The sequence below is a fragment of the Thunnus thynnus genome, chromosome 12 (assembly GCF_963924715.1).
Source record: "Thunnus thynnus chromosome 12, fThuThy2.1, whole genome shotgun sequence".
NCBI lineage: Eukaryota > Metazoa > Chordata > Actinopteri > Scombriformes > Scombridae > Thunnus > Thunnus thynnus.
Window position 1 is genome coordinate 21,950,358 of NC_089528.1, and position 23,623 is coordinate 21,973,980.

Sequence of the window (23,623 nt, forward strand, 5' to 3'; positions counted from 1 at the left end):
ATGGGCACAATGTGGAAGAGAGGCTGAATACATTATCAGTAGGAGGAATGCAGAATCAGCAGGTGGAGTCCTAGCCTGCTTCATTAATGACTAATCACATAAGTTCCTCTCATCCCCTTTAAAAGTAACTGTAGGTGAAACAGGGGTAGAGAGAGGCTGAGGTCTCTGAAACAGAAAGAAAGTTCACCTCTGATGTTCAAATCACCACAAATATACAGTCAATGGTGACAAATATTGGTGCTGCTGGCATACCGGTGCTGCCAATTTTAGGTGTGTAAACATTTAATAAAGGTTAAGTAACACATTTAAACTCATCGTTTCTTCTCCTTCTCTGCATTTGAAAAGTCTCATTTCTGTCTTTAAATTCCTGTAAATAAAAACAGTTCATATGCAAAACATCAGTTCTTATTTATCTGATGGGGGAAAAACAGTCCAGACAACATTGAACTTATAAATACAAAAGGGATTTGAAGACGTTCTAGTTAATGAGACCATGACTGAAAGGATGCTATGACTTAACAGACCTCAAATTTTTTTTGCACCAATGTGTCGACTTTCTCTTTGAATCATCAGTTACATCCTCCATCCATTTTTCTCAATAGAGCTGCAAAGTAGGAAGTGCTATTTCAGGCGCCGCTTGTTCCGGAAGTATTTATCCTATAGAGAATGTTGTGTTACTCAAAGTTTGAGCCCTTCAACACCTTGGATTGGCATGAAACTCTCCCAGTTAAATCATCAGTACAAAATATTAACAACTGCATTAGAAAATATCTGGTTCTTGGTAAAAAGTCAAAGGTACAAGACTGTGTAAAGATTTTGGGATAGAAGTTACGACTCCCAAGGTGCATTTCAGGAGGAAGAATGCAATCAGTGAAAACGTTATTTCTCAGAAACAAAGTTGAAATAATTGAAACTGGTGGTCATAGTATAAACCTATAGGATCACTACATTATGCGAGAGTCCTGAGTTTCTAGGCCATATTTTCCTGAAATAGGGAGTACGAGGCCATATTTTCCTGAAATAGGGCATACATACAGATTCAAATCCTAATTTCTGGCACATGGCGTGTGTGGGTGTGACTATAAATTTTTGCAGTTCTCCTGACCATCAGCATTAGTGCACTGGGCTCAGCCATGCTCAATGTGGAGGAGAGACTGAATACATTATTAGTGGGAGGAATACAGAATCAGCAGGTGGAGTCAGGATAAGCTTCAGTAATGACTAATCAAATGAGCTCCTCTCATCCCCTTTACACCAGCAACATCTGAAATGGGGGTGAGAGCTGAGTGAGAGAGAGAAAAGAGTTCATGTCTGTAATATGCATCAATCAAAATATGCTGACAATGGTAGAATGAAAATAAAGCTGTATTTTACACACTGATCATATGGATACACATCCATGCACAGAATTGACTGACTGCAAATATTTTGAGACTTGACAGCAAGTACCAAACTGAAAACTAACTGTAACAATCCTTGTGACATGACAGAAGAAATAATTAGATTCTCTAAACTGAGTGTGAACTTTTATTTAATAAAAATGTCCAGACAGATTTGATGGAGCTCAGGACGCATCTTGAGGACAACTGTTACTTCAAATTGTTTTATTGTTAAACTTGGAATCTGTGAGTAACAGCTTTCCAGTCTGATGTTTAGCAAACGCACAACATTAATTACAATAGATCCTGATTGATCCTCTCGTTGTGTCGGAAGACTGAAATAAGTAATGAAATTGCCTCTTCTGTGCTATCCATGAGTGAATGATGCATAGCCCCTCTCTCAAATCAGTGACCATAGATGAAACATATGTATCATTCCTGCTACTGAGAAATGACTACAGCTGTTTAATAAACAAGGAAAAGATCCAACATTCTACAAGTTATTGTGGGAAACACGTATTTATGAACTCCGGGTTATCGGATTACATACATGTGGATGATATTATTTGTAAAAATCTTCCTTAAAAATTATGTTTTGATTCTCATGTCAATCTTGAGTAGATGACAAAATGTGGCAAACTGAAGGGGGCAAAACTTAACATAAATGAGAGGTGGTTTGTGATTTTGGAGACGTCTCTGTAGGTCTACCAACTGAAGTCACGTAAATTGCCCTGTGTCTGCGTTGGCGGATAAGAGGTGGTCTAAGCAGGTTTTATTGCAGATGCAATTTTGTGCCAAAATGAGCACTAAAATTGCACTGCACTGCCTATTCTGCATAAACACAGCCTCAGCAGGCACAGGTGCAGGAAAATTGTGTAAAGACTGCCTTTAGCTGAGCACTGGCCTTACGCCTGCTGGAAAATAGAGTCCACAATGTAAAGCAATATTGACGATGTTGTTCAAAGAAAATGTCAAAAGGGGAATACAGAATAGGGAAATATACTTCCTGAACCAGCAGGCCCTCCCACTTTGCAACTCTAGTAGTGTTCAATTATGATCTTTGTCAATATTTTGGAATCTTGTTTGTTGATTGATTATTTCTATTTCAGCATTGGATTTCTATTCTGAGCTTGCTGGAAAAATCCTATTATTGATCTACTTCTTTTTAGCTCTTAATCACTCACAAAATGTACCAGAAGCACAAATTTGTGATGTGCTTTCACTCATGTAAATTGTGCTCATTTTGAAGGAAAAATCTAATTTTTCAACTCAAAATTTCAAGTTAGCATTTGCCTAGTTCTACCTGTTACTCAGCAGTGACCCCAGCACCATCAGACTGTCTTCCAGGATGGTGAGGATCTCTGTTGTGTCTGCCCCTTTCAGCATTAGTTCTCCTCTATCCTTGAATGTCATCAAGCTCAGTGTCTGCCCAGACCACACCTCTTTCACTTGTGACAACTTAGCCTCAATATCCTTCTCCTTCACAGCTGATATACAGATGTCCTACAAATGCAGAAAGCCATGCTTAAGAAAGAGAATACAAAATGGCTAAAAAATGGGATAGGTGTGTTTAAATGTTACCAAACTGTCCAAACTGAGAGCAAACCTCAATATCTTCCTTGTATTTCAACAGAGGTGCTTCCATGATGTTCTGCAGTGTAAAGGTACTGGACTCCACCTCAAATTGGTGACCAGTCAGGTCTGTGATCCGATCCCAGTGTCTCCTCATCATAGATTTGTTTGCCATCATCTCAAGCAAAGGGCATGACTCACTGAAATCATCAATTGTCTTCTTCAGGTCCAGGAAGGCTTGCCAGTCCTTTAGTCCTTTGGGTAGCTTTCGGCACCTACAAATAGCAAAAATAACCAATATACATGTATGATAAAAAATACTGTTTTTTCTTTATAATGTATATTTGAATATTTTCTCCCTATTACAGAGAGAGAATAATGTATTAATTTTGGTTAATTAAGTTTTAATATTGGCATATGCCTACCTAAAGCCAAGCATTCTCCATAGAACAAAAAACTCACAGAAACGGAAAGAAAATAAGAGAAATACAATGATTACCTGTTCTGAAATTCCAAAAGTTCTGCATTGATCTTTTCGATGTCCACATCTGTCCACAGAATGCTATAGTACCCACTAATCTTACTCATCACTGCATTATACAGGCCGTAGAGTTTCTGAAGCAGGTCAAGCTCTTTCCTAAGGTAATATTAAGAAATCATAGTTTTATTAGTCTGAATACTTTATAAAATATAATAAGATTAACATTATAATCAAAGTATTGATATAATTTTAGTGTAATGTATGGTGAGCCTTTTAGAGTAGAAACACACTTTTTCTTTTGAAGACAGTCATACTGTGTAACTGGCAGGCCAAGAAGCTGCTCCCCAGAAGTATATGTGTTGAAATTTCTCCACAGTTCTTCAAATCTAACCTAAATAAAATACAAAAGGTCATCAAATATGCAAGACATTCTCATCTCAGAAAAGTAAGATACTAATATATCTTTTTTATTTTTAGTTTCCAAAAAAAAACTAACAAAAAACAAACAACAAACAACAAAAACTTTAAAACATTCAACATACAACAAAAAGTTGAGACTAAACGAAACAAACAAAAATCATCATCAAAAATGTTTGCGTGGATATGGACAATTGTTTGTGTTTATAAAACAAACTTGTGCATTTTACCCCTTGCTCACATATCACTTCTGATACTTTTGCATTGAGCTCATTGGATTGGGTTTTAGGAGCAGACACACTGTAAACACATATAGGGCATTTCCACTGCAAAGGGAGATGTAGAACTCCGGGTATAGTACTTTCCAAAGGTTCAGGAACAGTTACTGTGGCTGCTTCAACTTGTGTACCGCTTCATCCATAAAACAAGGAAATACTCTAATATCGATACTCTATACAGTATCTGGCTTTTCTACTTGCCTTTCATGTATCTAGCATTGACCAGTATATAGGATGTTATTAAGTTAAATTACCTGACAACTATGGAGCCTGCGGCTGGCTTCTTGGGGAGCTATTCCTTCAACCATAGGACCTTCCTAAAATACAAGACCATATGAACTGATTAATAGATCAAATTAAATTGATATATTGGTTGAAAACTTACACACACATAGTTAAACACAGATTCACAGATTACTTACTGAATCATACTGGTCTATAAAAGTGCTAACATCATTTTGGAAAATGGTAACGCACTCCAGAAGGTTTTGTTTGAACTTGGGTTGCATACGAACAAGCTCATCTTGCACAGATCTCTGGGAATGTCCGGAATCAAAAAACAAGATCACAGTTACTTAAGTGCACATTATAACATCCAAAAACAAAATAAGCATAAATATAATGATGATACTAACAGCTTTAGACTGAAGCTTTGTGAAGAAATGCCTCAGATTGTGTACCCCCTCTGCTTCTTTTTTGGTTACCTCTGCTTCATATTTAGTCAGAATTTCAAAGGCTTCCTGTGAAATTTTAGATCATCATAAGATGGTTATTTCACATCGATACAAATTAAACTCAAGGTCTGACTTACGAAAGGAAAATAATTTATGACTTCAAGTAGACAATGAAAGTAAAAAACATTTCTGAACCTATTATGACAAACTGCAGATTATATGAAAGCACAGACATTATCATTAACTGTCAGAAATATTCTTCAATCACACACAAGATTTCGCCAAGATTTGTTTTGTTTTATTTTAAACTCTAATTAGGTAATTGAACTTTTACTTTGTGGAGAAACCATATCAGGGTTAGGTGTGTGGAGGGGATCTTTAAATACTGTCTGTGGATCCAGTTTGGTCTGCTACTTTATCAGAATGTATTTATTTATTTTAGTGAAACCACTTTGTTGGCACAGCAGGGGCCCAAATACAGAAATGCAAAAAGACACAGGTTCCTCTGGCAAAAAATCTGAGCCTGGCTCAGATTTTGCTAAAATGCAACCAAACTGGTCAATCACATTTGTACACATTCCTATTTACTTTGCATTTGTTGCAGTTATAGACTAGACTTGAGCTATATCCCTGAAAACAAATTACTGTGCTATTCATACCTCAATGGAAATCAATGTCATGTCAGTCTGTATTTCAGCATCCCGAAGCTTAGACAGGGCCCCCATGGCACGGCGTACATCCTCGAGATTAGCCACAGGATGAGATAGTTGTATGATGTATTTGTTAGTATGTATGCTGGTGTCAATCATTTTCTTTTTGTACTGCTCCTTCAGATATTTGCACAACAGTTTCTTCCAGGCTTTGGTCTCAATTTTTAGTGACTTCTTTAATGGATCTGTACACAAGAGAAACAATTTGTTGTGCACCCTTCTAACACGTACACACAGCCAAACACAACCCCAAACACAAGTGATGACACAACCAGTAAGAAAGGCAACAGCATTTAAAATATTATAAGCACACCATTTTTAAACTTCAGCCTCATTATTGTGAAATTAACTATAGAACATAGGTATGATTACATAGGATGATGTAAAAGTAAGGCCTTTATCTCACCACCAAAATTCTTGGCATTCATTCAAAAAGTTAAAACAGTTCCTATTAAATCATATATTTGTTGCTTCTTGGGTTGGAAATTTTTTGCCATGGCATGGTGCGGATAGAAATGGTGTTCAGTTGCTCTACTAATTTGGTCCAGACAGAAGTATCTTTATATATAAATATTGGATGGATTGTTGTTGTTCTCTCTGGTGATCCCCTGAGTTTCCCCCAAATGAGGTTGACCATGAGGTTGACATTTGGTTTTGAGTCAAATGTCTTGACAGCTATTGGATGGATTAGAATTAAATATTATGCAGACATTCATGTTCCACACAGGATGAATTGTAATTACTTTGGGGATCCACCTCCTTATCACATACATCATCAGGTCAAAATTTAAATCTGTTTAATTCTTTGGTTTATGATCAAATACCTGAAAAACTGACATTGCAATCAGCTTCCAACTGTACTTTGTGTTTACAGCTAATTTTTAAATGGTGGCATGGTAACAATCTAAACTCTAAATCTTTTGCTCCCCCTTCTGGCTGTGTGCTGTAAAGCTATCTCTCTCCACTCTCCACTGGAATTTGACCCACTATCACACAGTGTAAAGTGTAGTGCATATGACAGAGGGAAAATAATAGTTGCTGCTTAGAAGACATTACTGATACCTTACCTGTTGACAGTTCAGTAAACCCAACACCAATGATAGGTTTGATATCATCAATGTCTTGTTCAATTGAGTCATAGTGCTGGATTTCTGATTTAATCTGGATCAAGGATGGATTGCTGCCCATGAATTCCTTTTAAAAGTTAAGATAATTTTAATATCATTATAATGGAAAAAATACATTTTCTGACTAAAAGTTAAAACAATAACAGGTTATGTTCGCAGGACAACATACCTTGATTTTGAGGTCCCTGTCCTCATCCCAGATCACTCTGAATGGATCGAACTGTTTCAGAACAGTCGCTTGTTCTCTCTGGGAGCTAACAGCTGATTTCAGGATCACCACAACCTTTTTGATGTCCTTGTGTTCAACAACTCTGTGATAGAAATTCTCCTTCTCTTTGCCTATAAGATGATTACAAATGACCAAAACTTGTTCTTGAAAATTTAAATCTCAGATTAATAACACTACTCATGTTCACACATCAAATTTTGATTGATGTTGGCCAATCAGGGAATTGATTTTATAATACACTGTACCATCATATTAAATAAAAAGATTAAATAATCAATCTTGATTGTTCTTATTTTTAATACAGAGATCTACAAATGAACAACTTTATTAACTTAAACTTAATAATATATATTTTGGTGTACATTTTAGGAGATTAAGTGTTCTTTGTTAAAATCCACATATTTTTATTATACTTTAAGACATCTGTCTTTCCTATTAACTTGTCTTCAGGTATTTTTTTAATCCATGTTCCTTCTGACAATGACTCACCTTTGTTCTTTGTGCCATCATGACTGTACTCCCGCTGCCAGCATGTAATACCTTTGTTAACTTCCAGCACTAAGTCCATCAGTTGATTTATGACCTGTTGGATCTCATCTACAGTGGGAATCATTACCTAATCACAACAAATATCAGACAGAGAAACAAAACTTTCTGTTTCACAAGATTGGCAAGCAATTCTAGATTATCTTTTTCCTGTGACTTCACTAGCATGAACTAAAATCAGCTGTAAATGAATACTCAGGGTTCCCACACCTTCTTAAACATCAAATTCAAGGACTGTTCAAGGACTTTCCAGGCCCAATTCCCTCAAATTCAAAGACCCAACACAGCATAATTTGAGACACAGATAAACGTTAATTACTGTTGTAACACAGAATTTTTATAATGAGAACTAGCAGGCTTTACAGAAGCTCACAGACTATGTGGTCTCTTGCTTTCTCTAACACAGCACAGCAAAACAATATTATATTCAAGATTTATAAATTCAAGTACTTTCAAAGACCCATGTCTATTTTTGTCTGCTTTCAGAAACTTTCAAGGCCTTGATTTTTCTTCTCAAATTCACAAACTTTCAAGGATTTCAAGGTGCCTTGGGAACCAAGAGTACTAGAGACTCACCACATTGGGCATGACCAGCTGGACTTCAGATTTTATTAGTGGGACCAGCCCAGACTCAGACTTTGGCTTCTGGTAAGTTGATGTCGATCTGTAAGAAATTGTATAGTGTTGCTTAGATATTGGCCCTTTTATTACATACTGACAAACCCAGAAATACTTACTTTGTGCCAAAGATTCTCCTTTTCAGGGTGTCAAGAGATAACTTAGTTGTTTTGACCAGTGCATCCAGTACCCTTGCACTTAAGTGTTCATAAAGCTTCTTAAATTCCTGAAATTTCAGTTTTCATTTGAAGCATTAATACATTTGTTGGTATACTGTATACACCATGAGCAATGTTTTGGTGTTAGTAAGCGAACATACCTTTTCAAATTTGATAGCTTTATTTCTATCTGGACCTTCTGAAGTCATTACCTCCTCCTCATTAGGGGTCTTCTGGATCTCTCCTGTGAATGTCACACAGTTCTGATAAAACGTTTTAGAAGGTGAAGTAAAAAAACAAAAACAAACTGTACATACAGTACCAGTCAAAAGTTTAGACACACCTTCTCATTGAGAAAGTGTGTCCAAACTTTTGACTACATAAATGAATACATAAAATGTTAGTGGCTGTATGATGGTTATTTATATACTTTCCACTTGCATGCAACTATTAAAACAGGAATTTAGGGCACCTGGAACAGGTTCCTCAACAGTCTTCTTGGTGCCTTTTGATTCATACATGGCACTGAACAAATTACCCAGCTCCTTCACTGCCTCTTTAACACAACTACATTTGTAGTCCAATATCTTTTCCCACTCCTTACATCGAGTCTAAAGAGATTTGACAACACAATGAGTGTAATGGTGACCCAGACACAATATGAAAATTCTATGGAATACATATTCATACTTGAAGTGCAAACTTAAAAAGCTGAACCTACATCGTTAACACAGTAAAAATTGTTAGCGAGTCATTTACTGGTATGACATCAATAGCGAATATACAATTTTATGTAATGATTTTATTTGGTGGATTAAAATAAGATGGTCATCACAGTACCATACCTCATTAAGGTCAATCAGGTGCTGCACTGAGGAAGCGTGATCTTCAGGAAGCTCAATCAGTACAGTCTCTGAGATGTCTTTAAGGACATCATCAATGTGTATCTTACAGATATCCTGCACCTGAAAAAGGAAATGTAGCATAGAAAAATTGCCCTTGAGCTATAGTATTTCTGTGAATCCCTGAAGGGCAAAATTGTGACAAATTATTAATGACTGTACTTGTGATTTTAATATTCATGGTCATGTTTTACAGAGAAGACCCACAAACATTCACGGTGAGTTTGTAATAATCCTCTAAACATCATGGGATTACACTGATTAATTTCTTATCTTTTTCATAAGTTCATTAGTTTTGGTATTACTTTAAACAGTAAACTACTATACTTGATGTTATAGCAATATCTATATCTGAAACAGAGGGACAGCTTAGACATTGCTTTTATTGAGTGATGTACCTTCTTTACAAGATGTTTGAGCTCAAACAAAGCACTGTCAACATTTTGAAAGAACTTGTCCAGGAGGAAGGATGACCAGGTGAGCAGCACTGACCCATGGCGAAGTGCAGATTCCACCTTGTAATTGATCATAAACATTTTAGTTATAAATGAGCAACCTTGGAAGCACTGCTAAATTAAGAAATAAAGGGTCAATAGACAAAAAAGCCATAAAAATATGAAGTGTGGCAAAGCAGGTTCCACATGTCCACAGTCTGTAGCAAGAAAGCTTTTCTTCTGAAGGCACTACTGTTTTTTCCTGCTAAGCAAGAAACACTTAAAATGTTTGTTGTTGACTGATGAGTTGAACTATTTATGTTGTGCATACATTGTTTTTTCTTCAACAATTTGATATTTTACTTCTATTTTCAAATGTACTGTATTCATAAACTGCTTACATTTTTTATTTTTGAAGCCATCAAGTTGGTGAAGTCTGCAGGTATGCTCTCACAAGTGGACTCAAAGTCTGCCAAAATGGTCTATAAGAAAGCATACAAGTCATTTTATATTAAGGTAACCCATCCATCTGTGAAAAAATATAATAAAATAATTTACCTGCAGTCTGAGGTGATTAGCATTCATTCTGCTTTCCAACTTGACCAGACACAAAGCCTGCTTTGGAATCTCCAGACCCATCTTTAACAAACACTTAGCCTCTCGAATGACCTCAGTTACTTTAGGATCAAAGTTGACAACAAATTTTCCAGTCTTTGGGTGACGAACCAGCAGTGTAATATTCAAGACTGTTATGATGCAGAATAGGGAGAAAGCATATGAAATGAATATTAACATAATCTTATGATGCAACCTAAAAAGGGGTTCTGTGTACCATCTAGAGTACCACCATATTAGGTCAGGGCAAGAGAACCAACCATAATCCAGCTTTGACACTTCACTCATCCATGCTCTGTGGTAGACAGACTCAAACTCTACTAATGCAGCTGCAGTGAGATTGTATATTTTGACCACATCTTGTCCCTCAGGGCTGCACAGGATGTCAGAGTTTTTCTGTTGAGGATAACAGATACATTCAACAATGAAATATTTCAGTAGGACAATGAAGTATCGTTTGTTGTTTTAATAGGAGAAATTACATCTTACTTTTATATATGATATGGGTTCCTCTATTTTTCTGTAGAGGTGCCTGACCCAACCAATCCTCCCAGCCACAGGAGGCATGTTTCTAGCTAATGGAGGGTCACCTCTTTGTTTGTCATAGAGCTGCAAAGAAAATTTACACAAGTACATCTGCTCATTTAATCAATGCTCAAACAAATCTGACAATTATACTCGGATGTCAATACTAGTCAATTTCTGTATATAAGCTCATGCAAATGGGATACCTTTTTCACAAACTCTACTTCTGAGGCATACTGCTGAAGAATAAGACCCACGGTGTTGGATATTTCTGTCATTATACAAGGAATGTTCAGCCTCTGAAAACTACAAATAAAGGAATTCATGAGAAATCGTCCAAAGTTTAAATAATTACAGTGGTATCTTAACATTATGTACTGACCGTTGTATTAGGCAAAGAGCTTGCTGAGATGAGATGATGTTTGAGAAGCATGAGTTCATAAATGTCCGCAGCTGGTTCTGTAGGTAAAGGTGGCAAAAAATGTTTACACAATCATCTATCTCAGAAACAATACCAAGTATATATAGGGAGATGGGCGACAGGAGCTACTAATACCAGAGCAAGTTGCAATTTGGAAAAGCAGGATAAAATATTTACCTCAATGTGGCTGATCTGAGTCATGAACTTAGCAAAATCTGCTTCAAATTCAGCTGTCCTTGGAGCCAACATATCATACTGCTTCCTTTTCACATTCATGGATATAGTGTGGAACTGTCTGGCCAGAATCTCAATGCCTTCAATGTTTGATTTCCCAAGAGATTCAAACGTCTTAAACACTGTTATTATTTGTGTGATCTAGAAAAGATAATGCTGACTGTTACTTGACAAGGCCAGGTGGTAAGAATGGGATAAAAAATGGGATCTTGGATTGTACCTTTTCGAGTTGCTTGCAGAAGCCCTCAAACTTGCAAAAAATCTGCATCTCTGAAACTTCAAAGGACCTCTTTCCAGGTCTTTCCATTGTTTGTTTCTTTGTTTTCTGGAAGCAAGACTGATACTCCTGATACAAGCAGATACAGTCCTGCCAAGGATAAAAGATTAGTGAAAACAGTGACATGTTGATTCAATGTGTGTTATATTCAAGCCTCACTAATGATACAATAGATGTTATCCATATGGGTGTGATCATCACCTGCATTTTGCTGATGATGTCTTCGGCATCTTGGTCCCATATAAGACAAGTGCCATTGTCAGTAATATAGGATCTGCATGCTGTAACCATCTGATTTGTGACCTGTTAAATTTTTAGAGGCAAAAAAATTATTAAAGCATCACAAAGAAAACTAGGTCCTTACATTGTGTGTTATTTTCTGAATACAACTTATTTTTTCTCTGACTGAACTGAATTCACTCACTTTGATGAAGAGTGCAGATATTTTTTCACTTGTATTGTAGTACTGTGAAACACTGTAAATCATCTGAATGGCATTGATCACATTCTGCACACTTTTCATCATGGTGACCTGAAATCACAGACATATATTGACATTATTGACAATACTCTGTGTCTATGGAAATTGTTGCATTCATTTCTGATTAACAGATAATTTAAAAAAAAAAAAAAAGTAATGATGATGATTAGGTGTTTATCACCTAAATTATTTACTATACATACCGGGTCACTGTTGTAAAGAGGTTGACAGACTTTCTCCAGTGTGTACAAGAATTTTACATTGTCTTTTGCCTCATTGGCACGATCCGTTATCCTGGTATCCAGCTCCCGCCACATCTGCATAGCCGCATGGTTGAAAAGGTTTGATTAAATATAATCCTGTGAATGGCTTGAGGGCCTTAGAAGTTCCAATTGAAGTTGATAGCTGATATTTTGCGTCAATATTTAGATATAAATTTGCAACAATGTATACCTAATTTACCTAAAGGTTACTATTTCCTCATAATGTTATTCTTGTCATAATGGGAAGGACTCTGAAAAAGCTGTTTTTTATTTCTTATATAATTCATCAAAGGCATCAAATGTACAATAAGAATCAGAGAAAAGCAAGCAAGTCCTTGCATTTGACATTTATTAAAAATAGATTCAATTTAGGTTTATGGACAACTGTCACTGCAATTGTCCACTAGAATCAGAAATTTAGAATATATATTCTGTATGTATGTCATGTCCCATTCAAACACAACATTAAAAAGTTAAGAATTTATCTCGTAATCAGAATATCTGATGCAACAATAAACTTTTCCATCATATCATTTTGCACAGACATTTGTCTGGTTTTATTTTCACAGAATCAATTAGCAATATTGAGTGTTTCTCCCAAGTTTGGAGTGGAGTCCATATCTGTACGCAATTCAAACCTTGGTCATATCAAGCAAAAAAATGGTAAAAACTGCTCTATAATAACCGCTTAAGTTGAAGACTCAAGCATCCATACCTTCATAATTTTGGAATGGCTGATATGGAGCACCATTACAACTGCCTTGCACTCTGGGCCTTTGATATGATTGATGATGGAGTTGAACCTTAAAGACATTCTTTTCCAGTGTTCTAACTCACTCAGTGGCCCTGCAGAATCAACCCCTTTTCTCAACTGATCACTCTCTATCAGGACCTAATGATCACAGATACAGAGGAAGGTTATAATTTCCTTTGAAAGCAATTCAATTAGTCAATATAAAGTACGACTGATTAGGAAGTGATACGCTTTAATAATTCAAAATATGGATTTATTCACCATGAAAAATGTTCTAAGTCTAATTTAATCTAGTTTTCGATTATATTTTAGACAGACTGTATAGACCCTGATCATGCTCTGAGATCGTATCTTAACGACATCTTAATGATATTGCATTGTTTGAGTCTTCTTGATACTTCTGATCACATGAATTGACTACTGCCTCTTCGAGTAGTAGTAACAAATATAAAATCTTCATTTAACCAACCTGCTCGATTTGCTTATACCACTGCATCAGAATTTCTTCTAGTCGATGCACCATGTCAAAGTTGGCAGCCGCAACCTTCATCTCTTCAAGGGACACCAATTTAGTGAAGTCAATATCTGTGACTTTATATAGATGAACGATACTCTCATTGCTCATCTGAATGTCTGGGGTACAAATATGAGAGACAAGATCATCAAAACTACTTAAAGACCACCTTTTGGTTACAGTAATGGCATTGTTAACAAATAAAGCAACAAATGATAATTTGAAAGCAGTCAAGTAGGATTTTCTAATAAAAATGGTGAAGACAGGTTACAATTCTAATTCTCTCTAAACATCAAAATTTGAAAGAAAAAAATTAGTTACCATCTAAGGAGCTAAGACAGCGTTGTATGGTGTACTTGAAGTTTGTTTTAATTTTTGCTCCGTGTCTAGACTTATCTAGGACGCCCCAGTTTTGTGCTGCATCAAGAGCTGGTAGCAGAAAATTGAAAGCATTCCTAGTCCCTTTCAGGAGACCCTCTCTGGCATCGACCATTGAAAAAAAGATCTCCTACAAAGCAGCAAGACAAGATCATCGATCACTTCACAAAATGAAAAGGCAAAAAAGTTCCAATTTGCTTAGTGCGTTACATGGTCATCTGCAGCAAGGATCTTCCTAAGTAATGCAACATGTGTTTTCTATCACAAAGGTTGCCAGCTTTTGTCAAATGCATACAGGGAATGCTGATTAGTTCCATCTAACTGGTTGAAGTTGTACTAATGAGTAAAACTGGCAGTTTTGTTGAATGAAATGAAAAACTGTAGACTCCTTAGATATGACAGCATGTCAACCTAAATCAATCCTGCAAAATTTGATAGAATTTTGACAATAGGCATACTCCAGCGACATGATGCATCTAAATGGCCATAACTCAGTTGTGATGAGTTTGTCATGCTTGATATTTTTGCACAATTCATTATTGTACAAAGTCCCAATATGCACAAGATTGTGGTAACCTTGAAAAATCATCTATCAATCTCTATTGTTATTAAAGTTCTATCATTAAAATTAACTTAAAGTTGTCCAGCCTTTGTGGATTATGCACTCTCTGATAGCTTTCTAGTTTTATTAGAAAAATAAATTATTTTAGCACACAATGATTAATTATGATAAGTTAATTCTCTAATTCTTCTCTACTTCTTTTAGCACATCAATAAAATCATGGCATGTGCAGTTCAACAAAATACAGTAGTATAAAGGGAAAATGTCGCTTTTATAGAGAACAATAAATGACTTACAATCACAGAAAACACCATTTTAAATGGTTTACACATTACACGTCTTACCTCATGTATGTTTTCTGAATTCACAGGAATGTCCACTGTAGTCCGTGTGAAAGAGCAGCAAATGCCTGTAAGGCATGTCTGAGACAAATCGGCTAAAAATAGCCTCATTATTTTCTCCCCTTTGGCTGCCCCAGGATATGAGCGGCCACACTCTGAAATTAAATTAAAATGATTTTTGATGAGATTAAAAACAGAAATGGACATGTAACACTACTCAATGATGATTTAAACTGAAGTTTGGATATTAACCAGTATGGGTGCGAGTTCAATCAATTATGTTTACTAGACAGTAAAGACAGATGACCGAATATAAACTCAGTTGCATACAGCACACATATGGACCCAGAGATGAAAACTTATTGAGTATTGTACAACCATGTGTCTTGTGATTGACTTGCTGTTATCATTCTGTTCTCTATTAAAAATAACTTCAACTTGCATGATGACAGTCAAGTAATAAATTACACGTGACATGCTGGCTAATGTGTGACAGCTGAAACTGATTATCTTTCTAGATTTATACCCACCTACTCCTGGGACTTCAGACTCTTGATACACAAAGGAAATGGTTTTACAACCTCCCTTGGAAAAGAAATTATCAAAAGCAGCCAGCTGTTCAACAATGGAAAAAAGAAAGAAATTATAACTTTAACACTAACGCACTCAACCAAAAACGCAATGTTCCTGTAAACTAAGGAAGAAATACCTATGAAAATGAAAACTTCTCCCCAAAATCAAAAATTATGAGAGTCATGACAGTACTATAGTACGGCATTAAACAACACCAGAAACAAAGAATGAACATTTTGACCCACTTCAAAGCTACTATATGTAAGCCTTTAATATTATGACTTCTGTATATCACAGTGGTATTGTAGTATCAAAAAAGACACAGTGGCAGACAAAAGAACATGGCAATATGATGTGTTGGTGTGCATTGGTTGAGATGTGGCTGCTTTTAATAGTATAACAATTTACATTTTTATTAGAATTAAAACTTTGCCATCATGCATATGATGCACAAACTGAACCAAAACATGTGAACCTCATCTGACCAATAAAATATAAAGGCTAAGTTGTGCCTTCTATCCCTAAGGTGTTTTTTCTGAATGCCACAAAACCTGTATTCAATTTTGGAATTGTTGGAAGCCTGTATGTAATGATGCTCCAAGTTTCCATCTGAAAGGTTAAGTGAGAAGTTGCAACTGCCACATATTTTCCCCAAATGCAGAAAGGATCTCATTATGTCAATGTTGAGTCTTGGCTCTTTCATTTCTTTTGATCACAGACCTGATTTGTCATAATGAACACAAAACAGTCCACCAACACTGGAATGATTAATTACTTCTCCTGTGAGATATTCTCAATCTCCTAAACAAAACCCTTAGGACACACTCACAGATGAGGAATCTAGAATAAAGTCCTCTACTGCTGTTGGCTCCAAGGACAGCCTATCAGCCAGGATGTCAATCATGTACATGTGTGCAGGGGTGAGGAGCTTCTTTCGCTCTTCTCTCGCCTGCTTGTATTTGGCCTGAGGATGTTAAGCAGTGTTAATAGTAGTAACTTGTTCAATTAACAAATGCAGTAGGCGGAGGTCTAAATGTAAAGGTGTTAGATGTAATTTACCTGATAGCCATGCTTCTTCGGCTTTGGATCATGTGCATCCATTTGTAAGAGCTCAGGTTAAATCCTCCTCTGATTAAAACTCAGTTCTGCATATCCTCCCTGCATTAAAAAATAAGAAAAAAAAAACATAACTTGCCACTTGTGCTGCAGCCTCATGCCATTATGTTCACTTTAATGAAGCCCTAAAGAAATGGGGATATCTTTAAACTGATAAATAAGTGTATTTTTTGAGCAAAATATGGCAGTTTTTTTTTTTAAATCGAGCTGACATTCATATCGAGGAGTTTACCATTAGATATGAGCACACTATATACAATACATGTCACATTATATACACATAATACATATCAACGGAAACGTTTTAACGGTTAATGAGACCGTTGGTTAACATTGTTACATTTTACAACGTTCAACTGAGAGCGAGGTTAGCTAAATAAGCTGATATAGCTATTAGCTACCATTGTAAAGGAATATCGCCTTACTACTTAAGCTACAAATATGCTCCTGGCTAACTTAAAGTTAAATAAAAGCTAGATAAAGATAGTTTTATAGCTATTAGATTAGTTAACTTTCGTCTGGTAAGGTTATTAACGTTTACATTGTGTTCACTAATCCAAGTTTAGCGAACTTTACACTGGCTGTCAGTCAGACACTTTGTGCAAGCTAACGTTAATGCCATACATCATGTTAACATACTGTTCACTTTTTTTCTGTGCTTACCAACACTTGATTATCCGTTACAATTACAGCTCTCTGTCGGCCACATTTTTTCTGTTTGGGTTGTTTTCGTTGGTTTTTCCGACCGCTGACAGCAAGTTTTTCATTCAAATCCAGCTTTAACAGCCCTGTAACTGTCACCGTTGCCCAGCCGTTGGAGGGAGACCACGCGCTACTGGCAGTTAGTGTCAGGAGTGACGTGAAAAGAAATCTCAACGTTCCTAACCGTTATTCATATTTTGCTTTTGGACCCTCTCTCTCAGTTTTGAGGGCTTGTCAGAGAAAAATAATGATGCTTGTCCACGTATTTACTTTCAGTAATAACCCTGACCTAGTTGGGTTTCATGTGCTTCGTTTTAATTGGCATAACTTACCTACTCGCCAAATGATCGCACTTGTTGCCCAGCCGTTGAGGGACACCACCAGGCGTTTTATAGCCGTTAGTGTCAAAGGTGACATGAAAAAAGTAAATGTTATCGTCCCTAGCCGTTCTTCATCTTTTGCTTTTGGCCTTTCTCTCTCTCTCTCTCAGTTTTGAGGGCTTGTTAGAGAAAATAATAATGCTTGTCCACGTATTTTATTTCAGTAACCTTGTATTGATGACGCCAAATCACACTTCACATTGTCTTCTATGATATTTGGCAATTAAAAAGTCTTCAGACTGAACGACTGGCTGAATGGATGACCAGAATCAGACTTCTAGTCATTATGAATGCTTTCCGGGCCATCGTCTGGGAACCATTATTTATTTTTGTTATATTTGGCACCCTCTATCGGACTGTTGATATAATGACAACGACGAATTTACCAAAATAAGTACAGATCCTGGGTCAGTCTCCGCAGAGGACCTATGTTTCGTGGTCTACTGTTATTGGTCCAGACACGCCATCTTGTCGTCCAATGACATGTAGACATCTGTTCGCTGGAGCGACTCTAAAATATCCCCCTTCTCTTCCTTCTCCAGAAGATATTCTCTATTTAGCAAGGGTATTGTTGGTAGCGGACAGTGGTCCTGAGATGGGGAAAATGCAAGTCTTGGGCGTAGTTGCGGTAATTTTGGTAGTATACTGCGTACATGCAAAGGTTTACTTTCGGGAGGAGTTTTTGGACGGTGGTAAGTTTGGCAGAGAAATTCATTATGCTGGTCGTGCAGGAGGTTAATTCATTGCACGTTTAGCTTGACTGTTAGCCATCTTTCGGTTAGAATAATCATTGCGAATTTTTCTTAAATCGTATTCTCACGAAACTAAGATTTCTTTAGTCAGCGGTTCAGTAAAAAAATACCTTCATTTTCAGCTTATTAACTTTAGCTAAGTTGATAACGTTAGCTGGCTAACCTTAACAAGGCCTCGAGAGCTAGCAAACGTTGAGTTATGCTACCCACAACTAACCTTGGGTTAACTAAGTAGCTAGCTAGATTTAGTAAAGTGGCAGTAAACTAAACAAATGTCACAATTATGAAACTTACCTTCCAAAGAGTAGCTAACGCACATGTGCATATACAGTTGGCTAATGTCAGTAATTTTCGGGAAGTACCTTGAAATAACTGATATGTGTCCCAAGTGTTAAACCTCGTTGAACTTACTGGTCGTTTTTTTCTGTTCAGATGAATGGAGAAGTCGCTGGATGGACTCCAAGCACAAGTCTGACTATGGAGAGTGGAAACTAACGGCTGGCAATTTCTATGGAGATGCTGAGAAAGACAAAGGTAAAGTTTTTAATGTTGAAATGACGTATTGATCAGTCACATGTCGTTCAAACCTGTCCCTTTTGTAAATATTGGAGGAAATAATGAATACATTGTTAGATTATGAAAAAGTTTGCTAGTTGCTACCTGATTCTGCAGCTATAATATTTACTGAGTTAAACAAAAACATATTACTGCCTCCACAGCTCAACTTCAGCATTGTAGCTTTGCTTGAAAAGCTCATCTCTCCTCCAGTTAAGTGCAGTGGTTTCTATTTTGTGTTTGTCTTCCTAAAGATTTCTTTCATGCTTTCTCTTTCAGGTCTGCAGACAAGCCAAGATGCTCGTTTCTATGCCACCTCTGCCCGTTTTGAGCCTTTCAACAACGAGGGCAAGCCTTTGGTCATTCAGTTTACAGTCAAGCATGAGCAAAAGATTGACTGTGGTGGTGGCTATGTCAAGGTCTTCCCCACTGACTTGGATCAGAGTGCCATGCATGGAGATTCCACATACTACATCATGTTTGGTAAGTGGTTATGTTCCCAGGAAGCAACAGTTGTGGTCAAATGGTTATAATATCAGGATTTGCAATTTTTAGTGATTGTGTTAATCTATTTCACACAGGCCCTGATATTTGTGGCTACAGCACCAAGAAGGTTCACGTCATTTTCAATTACAAGGGCAAGAATCACCTCATCAAGAAAGAAGTAAAGTGCAAGGTAATTCTGACATAAGAAATGTTAAAAAACATTATTATTATCATCTTTATCATAAAGTACAAACACACTCTCTACCAGTGGCTTAATCAAAACACTTCTGTTTCTTTTAGGATGATGAGTTGACCCATCTGTACACACTGATCCTGAATCCAGACCAGACCTATGAGGTGAAGATTGACAACAAGAAGGTAGAATCCGGCAGTCTGGAGGAGGACTGGGACTTCCTGCCTCCCAAGAAAATTAAGGACCCTGAAGCCAAGAAGCCAGAGGACTGGGATGACCGTGCCAAGATTGACGACGCTGATGACACCAAGCCTGAGGTGAATAAGCTTACTAATATACGTCTGCTGCCAGTAGCTTGTAGGTAATCAACCTCATCCAGTTTAAAATGTACCTTTGTTTGTCTTTTTCTTTGGGTTTAAGTGTGGGACAAGATCTATTAATTGGCAATATGTCAGATCAAAATAGGACTCTTAAATAGTTTAAAATCAGGTTTGCTGGAAAGATCAACCACTTAATATAAAACATGTTGAACAAGTAGACAATGATGGCATGATAATTATGTTTTTGTGCCACCTTTTCCAGTGCTAGTAAGCAGATATACAGTTATTTTGTTTGCCACACTTTTATTGAGAGGCAGACCTTTTTCAATCAATTTTATTGCATTGACAGTGGGAATTTATATAAGTATTCAAAATATTTTATATTATCTGTTGCTGCCCAGTACAGCTGTAGTCTTTTACTATTGTCCATTAATCATGCCTTGAATCAAGGGTACGTCCAAACTTCCAATTACAACTCTATTTCTTTAACCTCCCATCTTGGGGTTATTTCTTCTCCTTTAGGACTGGGACAAACCTGAAAACATTCCAGACCCTGATGCTAAAAAGCCTGATGATTGGGATGAGGATATGGATGGAGAGTGGGAGCCTCCCATGATCCCCAACCCCGAGTACAAGGTAGGCTTAAGATGGGTAGTCATTCTACAAGAGCCTGTGCTTTTAATTATCTGTTGTGCCTAAAAAAGTTAAACATTCACTCCGCTGATGCCTTTACAGCATAATAAATAGCTTCTCTATTCCAGGGAGAATGGAAACCCAAGCAGATCGACAATCCCAACTACAAAGGAGCCTGGGTACACCCTGAGATTGACAATCCTGAATACAGTCCTGATTCCACCATCTACAAGTTCGACAACATTGGTGTTTTAGGTCTCGATCTCTGGCAGGTTAGAGAGGAAGAAATACATCTTTTGAGTATTAATGTTATTACTGTAATGATGCCAAAGCTAACATTTTTATGGTTCATCTCAGGTGAAATCCGGTACCATCTTTGACAACTTCCTGATCACAGATGACGTGAAGGAAGCAGAAGACATTGGGAATGAGACATGGGGCGTCACAAAGGTATGCTGGTGCTGCAATTCATATTTCCATATTTAGTATATCAGTACGGCAAATGAAACCGTTGCCTGTGAAATACAAATTAGATTAGAAGACATGGCTCATCATTATCGGGACTTTCCCCACAGGAACCAGAGAGGAAAATGAAACAGGAGCAAGATGACCTGAAACAAAAAGAAGAGGAGGAGAAGACCAAAGAGCAAGATACCGCTGCTGAGGACGATGATGATGTGGATGAAGACATAGACGACGAGGGAGAAGAAGATGGGGAGGAAGAAACAAAGGAAGACATGGAGGAGGGACTTTCAGAAACAGATGAGGAGGAAGCAAAGCATAAAGATGAGCTTTGAGGAGGTCTGGCCAGATTTTTTTTTCTGTCCTGCCTCCTAGAGAAACTCTGTCCTGTATTTTCCAGGGGTATTGTGGCTGCTGTGCATCCTTTCCCTGAGATTTGGACACAACCCAACTTGGGGGGTTTATATAGTAAAGGGTGGATGTTTATGGACTTAGTTTCTCTTTCATTTTGGTCATGATGCCGCCCTGTTGCCTCTGAGCTGCTGGGTAGATTCTAAGGTTTTCCACCTTCCACCACATCCATTCCTCACACGCTCTATCAGCAATTTGTAAAAACAGAGAATATGGAGGCACTGGCATCCACTGTTGTCTTGATTTTCTTGATCTATTTGTCTAACTTTTAATTGCAGATTCCCTTGCACAGTTCCTCACCGGTTAGAGTACATTGACAGTTGATTATAAGCTGTAGTAAATGTGACAAATTGAGGTTTGCAGATGTCAAACTGTTCAGATTCCAACGTTAACTTTATTGTCCCCAAAGGGAAATTTCTCTTGCAGCACAGTAAAACATAAAATGCACATAAAACAGAACATATAATATATAAAATGTAAGACTTATCAAAAAATACAGACAGAAATACAGACTGTAATATAATGTAACTTATTCTGGTTACATCTGTGGCACTGACTTTATTTTCCTTTCCCCACTCTATAAGGCAGAAATGAATGAAATCTTTAGACATAAATGAATCTTCATCTAAGTGTACAATGCAATTGTTTTTCTACATTGAAAAGGCATGAATTCATCATGTCTTCATGGTAATGTGACGGGACCTGCATAATATCCTGAAAGTCTGGAGAAACAGATGGTGAGCCCCTGGTGTGACTGATGACATCACTTTGGGTCACACACTTATTTTTATTGGACAGAATGTTATTGATACCAAAGTTTTTATTAAAAGATTATAACCATGTTGGTCCTGTCATATTTTTCACTGCATATGCTCACATTTTGGAAGTATGTAGTTTAAATGTAAGTTAGCTTACTTCACAACCACAATTTGTTTTCATGTTTTACAGCATTAGACAAAATGAAAAACTAAACCATGAACCTGCCATATCACAATATTGAAATCAAGATTAGTTTTACTGAGAAATGCTGGTTGTATAATGGTAAAAGCCTACTCTATCTCTGGGGGAGGTTTCATATGATTCATGCAACTACAGGAAAAAATGACCGACTATGAGATATGACTGTGTTTGTTTCACAAAATAGGTGACATTTCATCTTACTGCATGACCTTTTTTTGTTTTACAGGTAATGGATTTCAATTTATCTTTGTAATAAGATAATTCAAACAAACTTGAAAATTTTAAATTTATGTATGTGAAATTTGGCTACTAAGGTAAAAATGCAGTTTATGTTGTGATATAGTGGTGCAAACTACCACAGTGAAGGTCTTTGGATAGTTGCCTGCTTTACCTGACAAGTAATCCAACCTTGCTGTTTTTTAAGAAATGATAAGGGTGAATTCATGGTATGAACCTGGTAAGACCTATGTGCATACAGCAACTTTGAGCAACATCCATTTACAATGAGAAAACAGAAATGTTCACTAACAATAACTACAGTGAGTTACAAGGCAGGGCAGTGTGGCATTTATGTTATGAATTAATGGGTGTGATGACAAGTTCAGCATGTTGCTACCTTTAAAGGTGCAGTGTGTAGAATTTAGTGGGCATCCAGTGGAACGGACTTTGCAGAAATGGAATATTAAATTACTAAGTATGTTTTTATTAGTGTATATTTACCTGAAAATAAGAATTGTGTTTTTGTTAGCTTAGAATGAGCCCTTTATATCTACATAGGGAGTGGGTCCTCTTCTACGGAACCTGCCATGTTGTACCTCCATGTTTCTACAGTAGCCCAGAATGGACAAACCAAACTCTAGAGCACCCTTCTTCTTTGCGCGTTTTGTCGCCACAATAGGTTCTCGTACACGCCAGAATTGGAGGGGCTGAGGGGAAGGGTATTCAGTTGGTTGCAATCTTTAACCTCACCTCTAGATGCCACTAAATCTTACACACTGGTCCTTTAAATCAGGCTTCCACCTCTGTTTGTACTGGCACAATACATTTTCCCATATCTAATCCCTCTCAGCACCAGTCACTGCTCCAGTTTACACCCACCGGCCCGGCCCGTCAGCGATATTTTTTTTCCACCCGCATTCTGTGAAGACCCGCCCCTACTCTGCCTCTGATTGGCTCTGACCCTGATAAAC

At 37.1% G+C, this 23,623-nt stretch overlaps 2 protein-coding genes across 4 annotated transcripts in view; one reads left to right on the forward strand and one right to left on the reverse strand.

Annotated features, from left to right (window-relative positions):
• The window catches only part of LOC137194440 (dynein axonemal heavy chain 8-like), a 41,364-nt gene extending 22,519 nt beyond the window's left edge, over nucleotides 1–18,845 (reverse strand). Inside the window, exons 1-36 of one of the 3 annotated variants that reach the window (XM_067606337.1) lie at nucleotides 18,825–18,845; nucleotides 16,523–16,621; nucleotides 16,293–16,427; nucleotides 15,421–15,505; nucleotides 14,894–15,045; nucleotides 13,931–14,117; nucleotides 13,565–13,728; nucleotides 13,057–13,233; nucleotides 12,282–12,395; nucleotides 12,022–12,129; nucleotides 11,799–11,900; nucleotides 11,541–11,687; nucleotides 11,264–11,461; nucleotides 11,048–11,124; nucleotides 10,872–10,971; nucleotides 10,630–10,749; nucleotides 10,401–10,536; nucleotides 10,084–10,271; nucleotides 9,927–10,007; nucleotides 9,490–9,606; nucleotides 9,035–9,154; nucleotides 8,662–8,800; nucleotides 8,351–8,433; nucleotides 8,151–8,257; nucleotides 7,990–8,077; nucleotides 7,357–7,483; nucleotides 6,808–6,977; nucleotides 6,579–6,705; nucleotides 5,461–5,696; nucleotides 4,763–4,867; nucleotides 4,550–4,663; nucleotides 4,382–4,444; nucleotides 3,723–3,823; nucleotides 3,451–3,588; nucleotides 2,986–3,226; nucleotides 2,683–2,882 (exon numbers count right to left, since the gene is read on the reverse strand). In XM_067606337.1, the coding sequence (XP_067462438.1) occupies nucleotides 2,683–2,882; nucleotides 2,986–3,226; nucleotides 3,451–3,588; nucleotides 3,723–3,823; nucleotides 4,382–4,444; nucleotides 4,550–4,663; nucleotides 4,763–4,867; nucleotides 5,461–5,696; nucleotides 6,579–6,705; nucleotides 6,808–6,977; nucleotides 7,357–7,483; nucleotides 7,990–8,077; nucleotides 8,151–8,257; nucleotides 8,351–8,433; nucleotides 8,662–8,800; nucleotides 9,035–9,154; nucleotides 9,490–9,606; nucleotides 9,927–10,007; nucleotides 10,084–10,271; nucleotides 10,401–10,536; nucleotides 10,630–10,749; nucleotides 10,872–10,971; nucleotides 11,048–11,124; nucleotides 11,264–11,461; nucleotides 11,541–11,687; nucleotides 11,799–11,900; nucleotides 12,022–12,129; nucleotides 12,282–12,395; nucleotides 13,057–13,233; nucleotides 13,565–13,728; nucleotides 13,931–14,117; nucleotides 14,894–15,045; nucleotides 15,421–15,505; nucleotides 16,293–16,427; nucleotides 16,523–16,564 (4,589 nt within the window). In that variant the 5' untranslated portion in view covers nucleotides 16,565–16,621; nucleotides 18,825–18,845. Of the gene's footprint in view, nucleotides 1–2,682; nucleotides 2,883–2,985; nucleotides 3,227–3,450; nucleotides 3,589–3,722; nucleotides 3,824–4,381; nucleotides 4,445–4,549; nucleotides 4,664–4,762; nucleotides 4,868–5,460; nucleotides 5,697–6,578; nucleotides 6,706–6,807; nucleotides 6,978–7,356; nucleotides 7,484–7,989; nucleotides 8,078–8,150; nucleotides 8,258–8,350; nucleotides 8,434–8,661; nucleotides 8,801–9,034; nucleotides 9,155–9,489; nucleotides 9,607–9,926; nucleotides 10,008–10,083; nucleotides 10,272–10,400; nucleotides 10,537–10,629; nucleotides 10,750–10,871; nucleotides 10,972–11,047; nucleotides 11,125–11,263; nucleotides 11,462–11,540; nucleotides 11,688–11,798; nucleotides 11,901–12,021; nucleotides 12,130–12,281; nucleotides 12,396–13,056; nucleotides 13,234–13,564; nucleotides 13,729–13,930; nucleotides 14,118–14,893; nucleotides 15,046–15,420; nucleotides 15,506–16,292; nucleotides 16,428–16,522; nucleotides 16,622–17,242; nucleotides 17,460–17,613; nucleotides 18,032–18,824 lie in introns of those variants that run through there. The other 2 variants (XM_067606336.1, XM_067606335.1) reach the window with 2 other exon arrangements.
• Nucleotides 18,146–22,314, forward strand: calr3b (calreticulin 3b). Its single transcript, XM_067606342.1, has 9 exons — nucleotides 18,146–18,353; nucleotides 18,846–18,947; nucleotides 19,248–19,451; nucleotides 19,550–19,644; nucleotides 19,755–19,964; nucleotides 20,490–20,603; nucleotides 20,729–20,872; nucleotides 20,958–21,050; nucleotides 21,176–22,314. Exons 1-9 carry the CDS (start codon nucleotides 18,257–18,259, stop codon nucleotides 21,395–21,397), a joined length of 1,281 nt encoding a protein of 426 aa, XP_067462443.1. The 5' UTR covers nucleotides 18,146–18,256; the 3' UTR covers nucleotides 21,398–22,314.
• The last annotated feature ends 1,309 nt before the right edge of the window (nucleotides 22,315–23,623 follow it).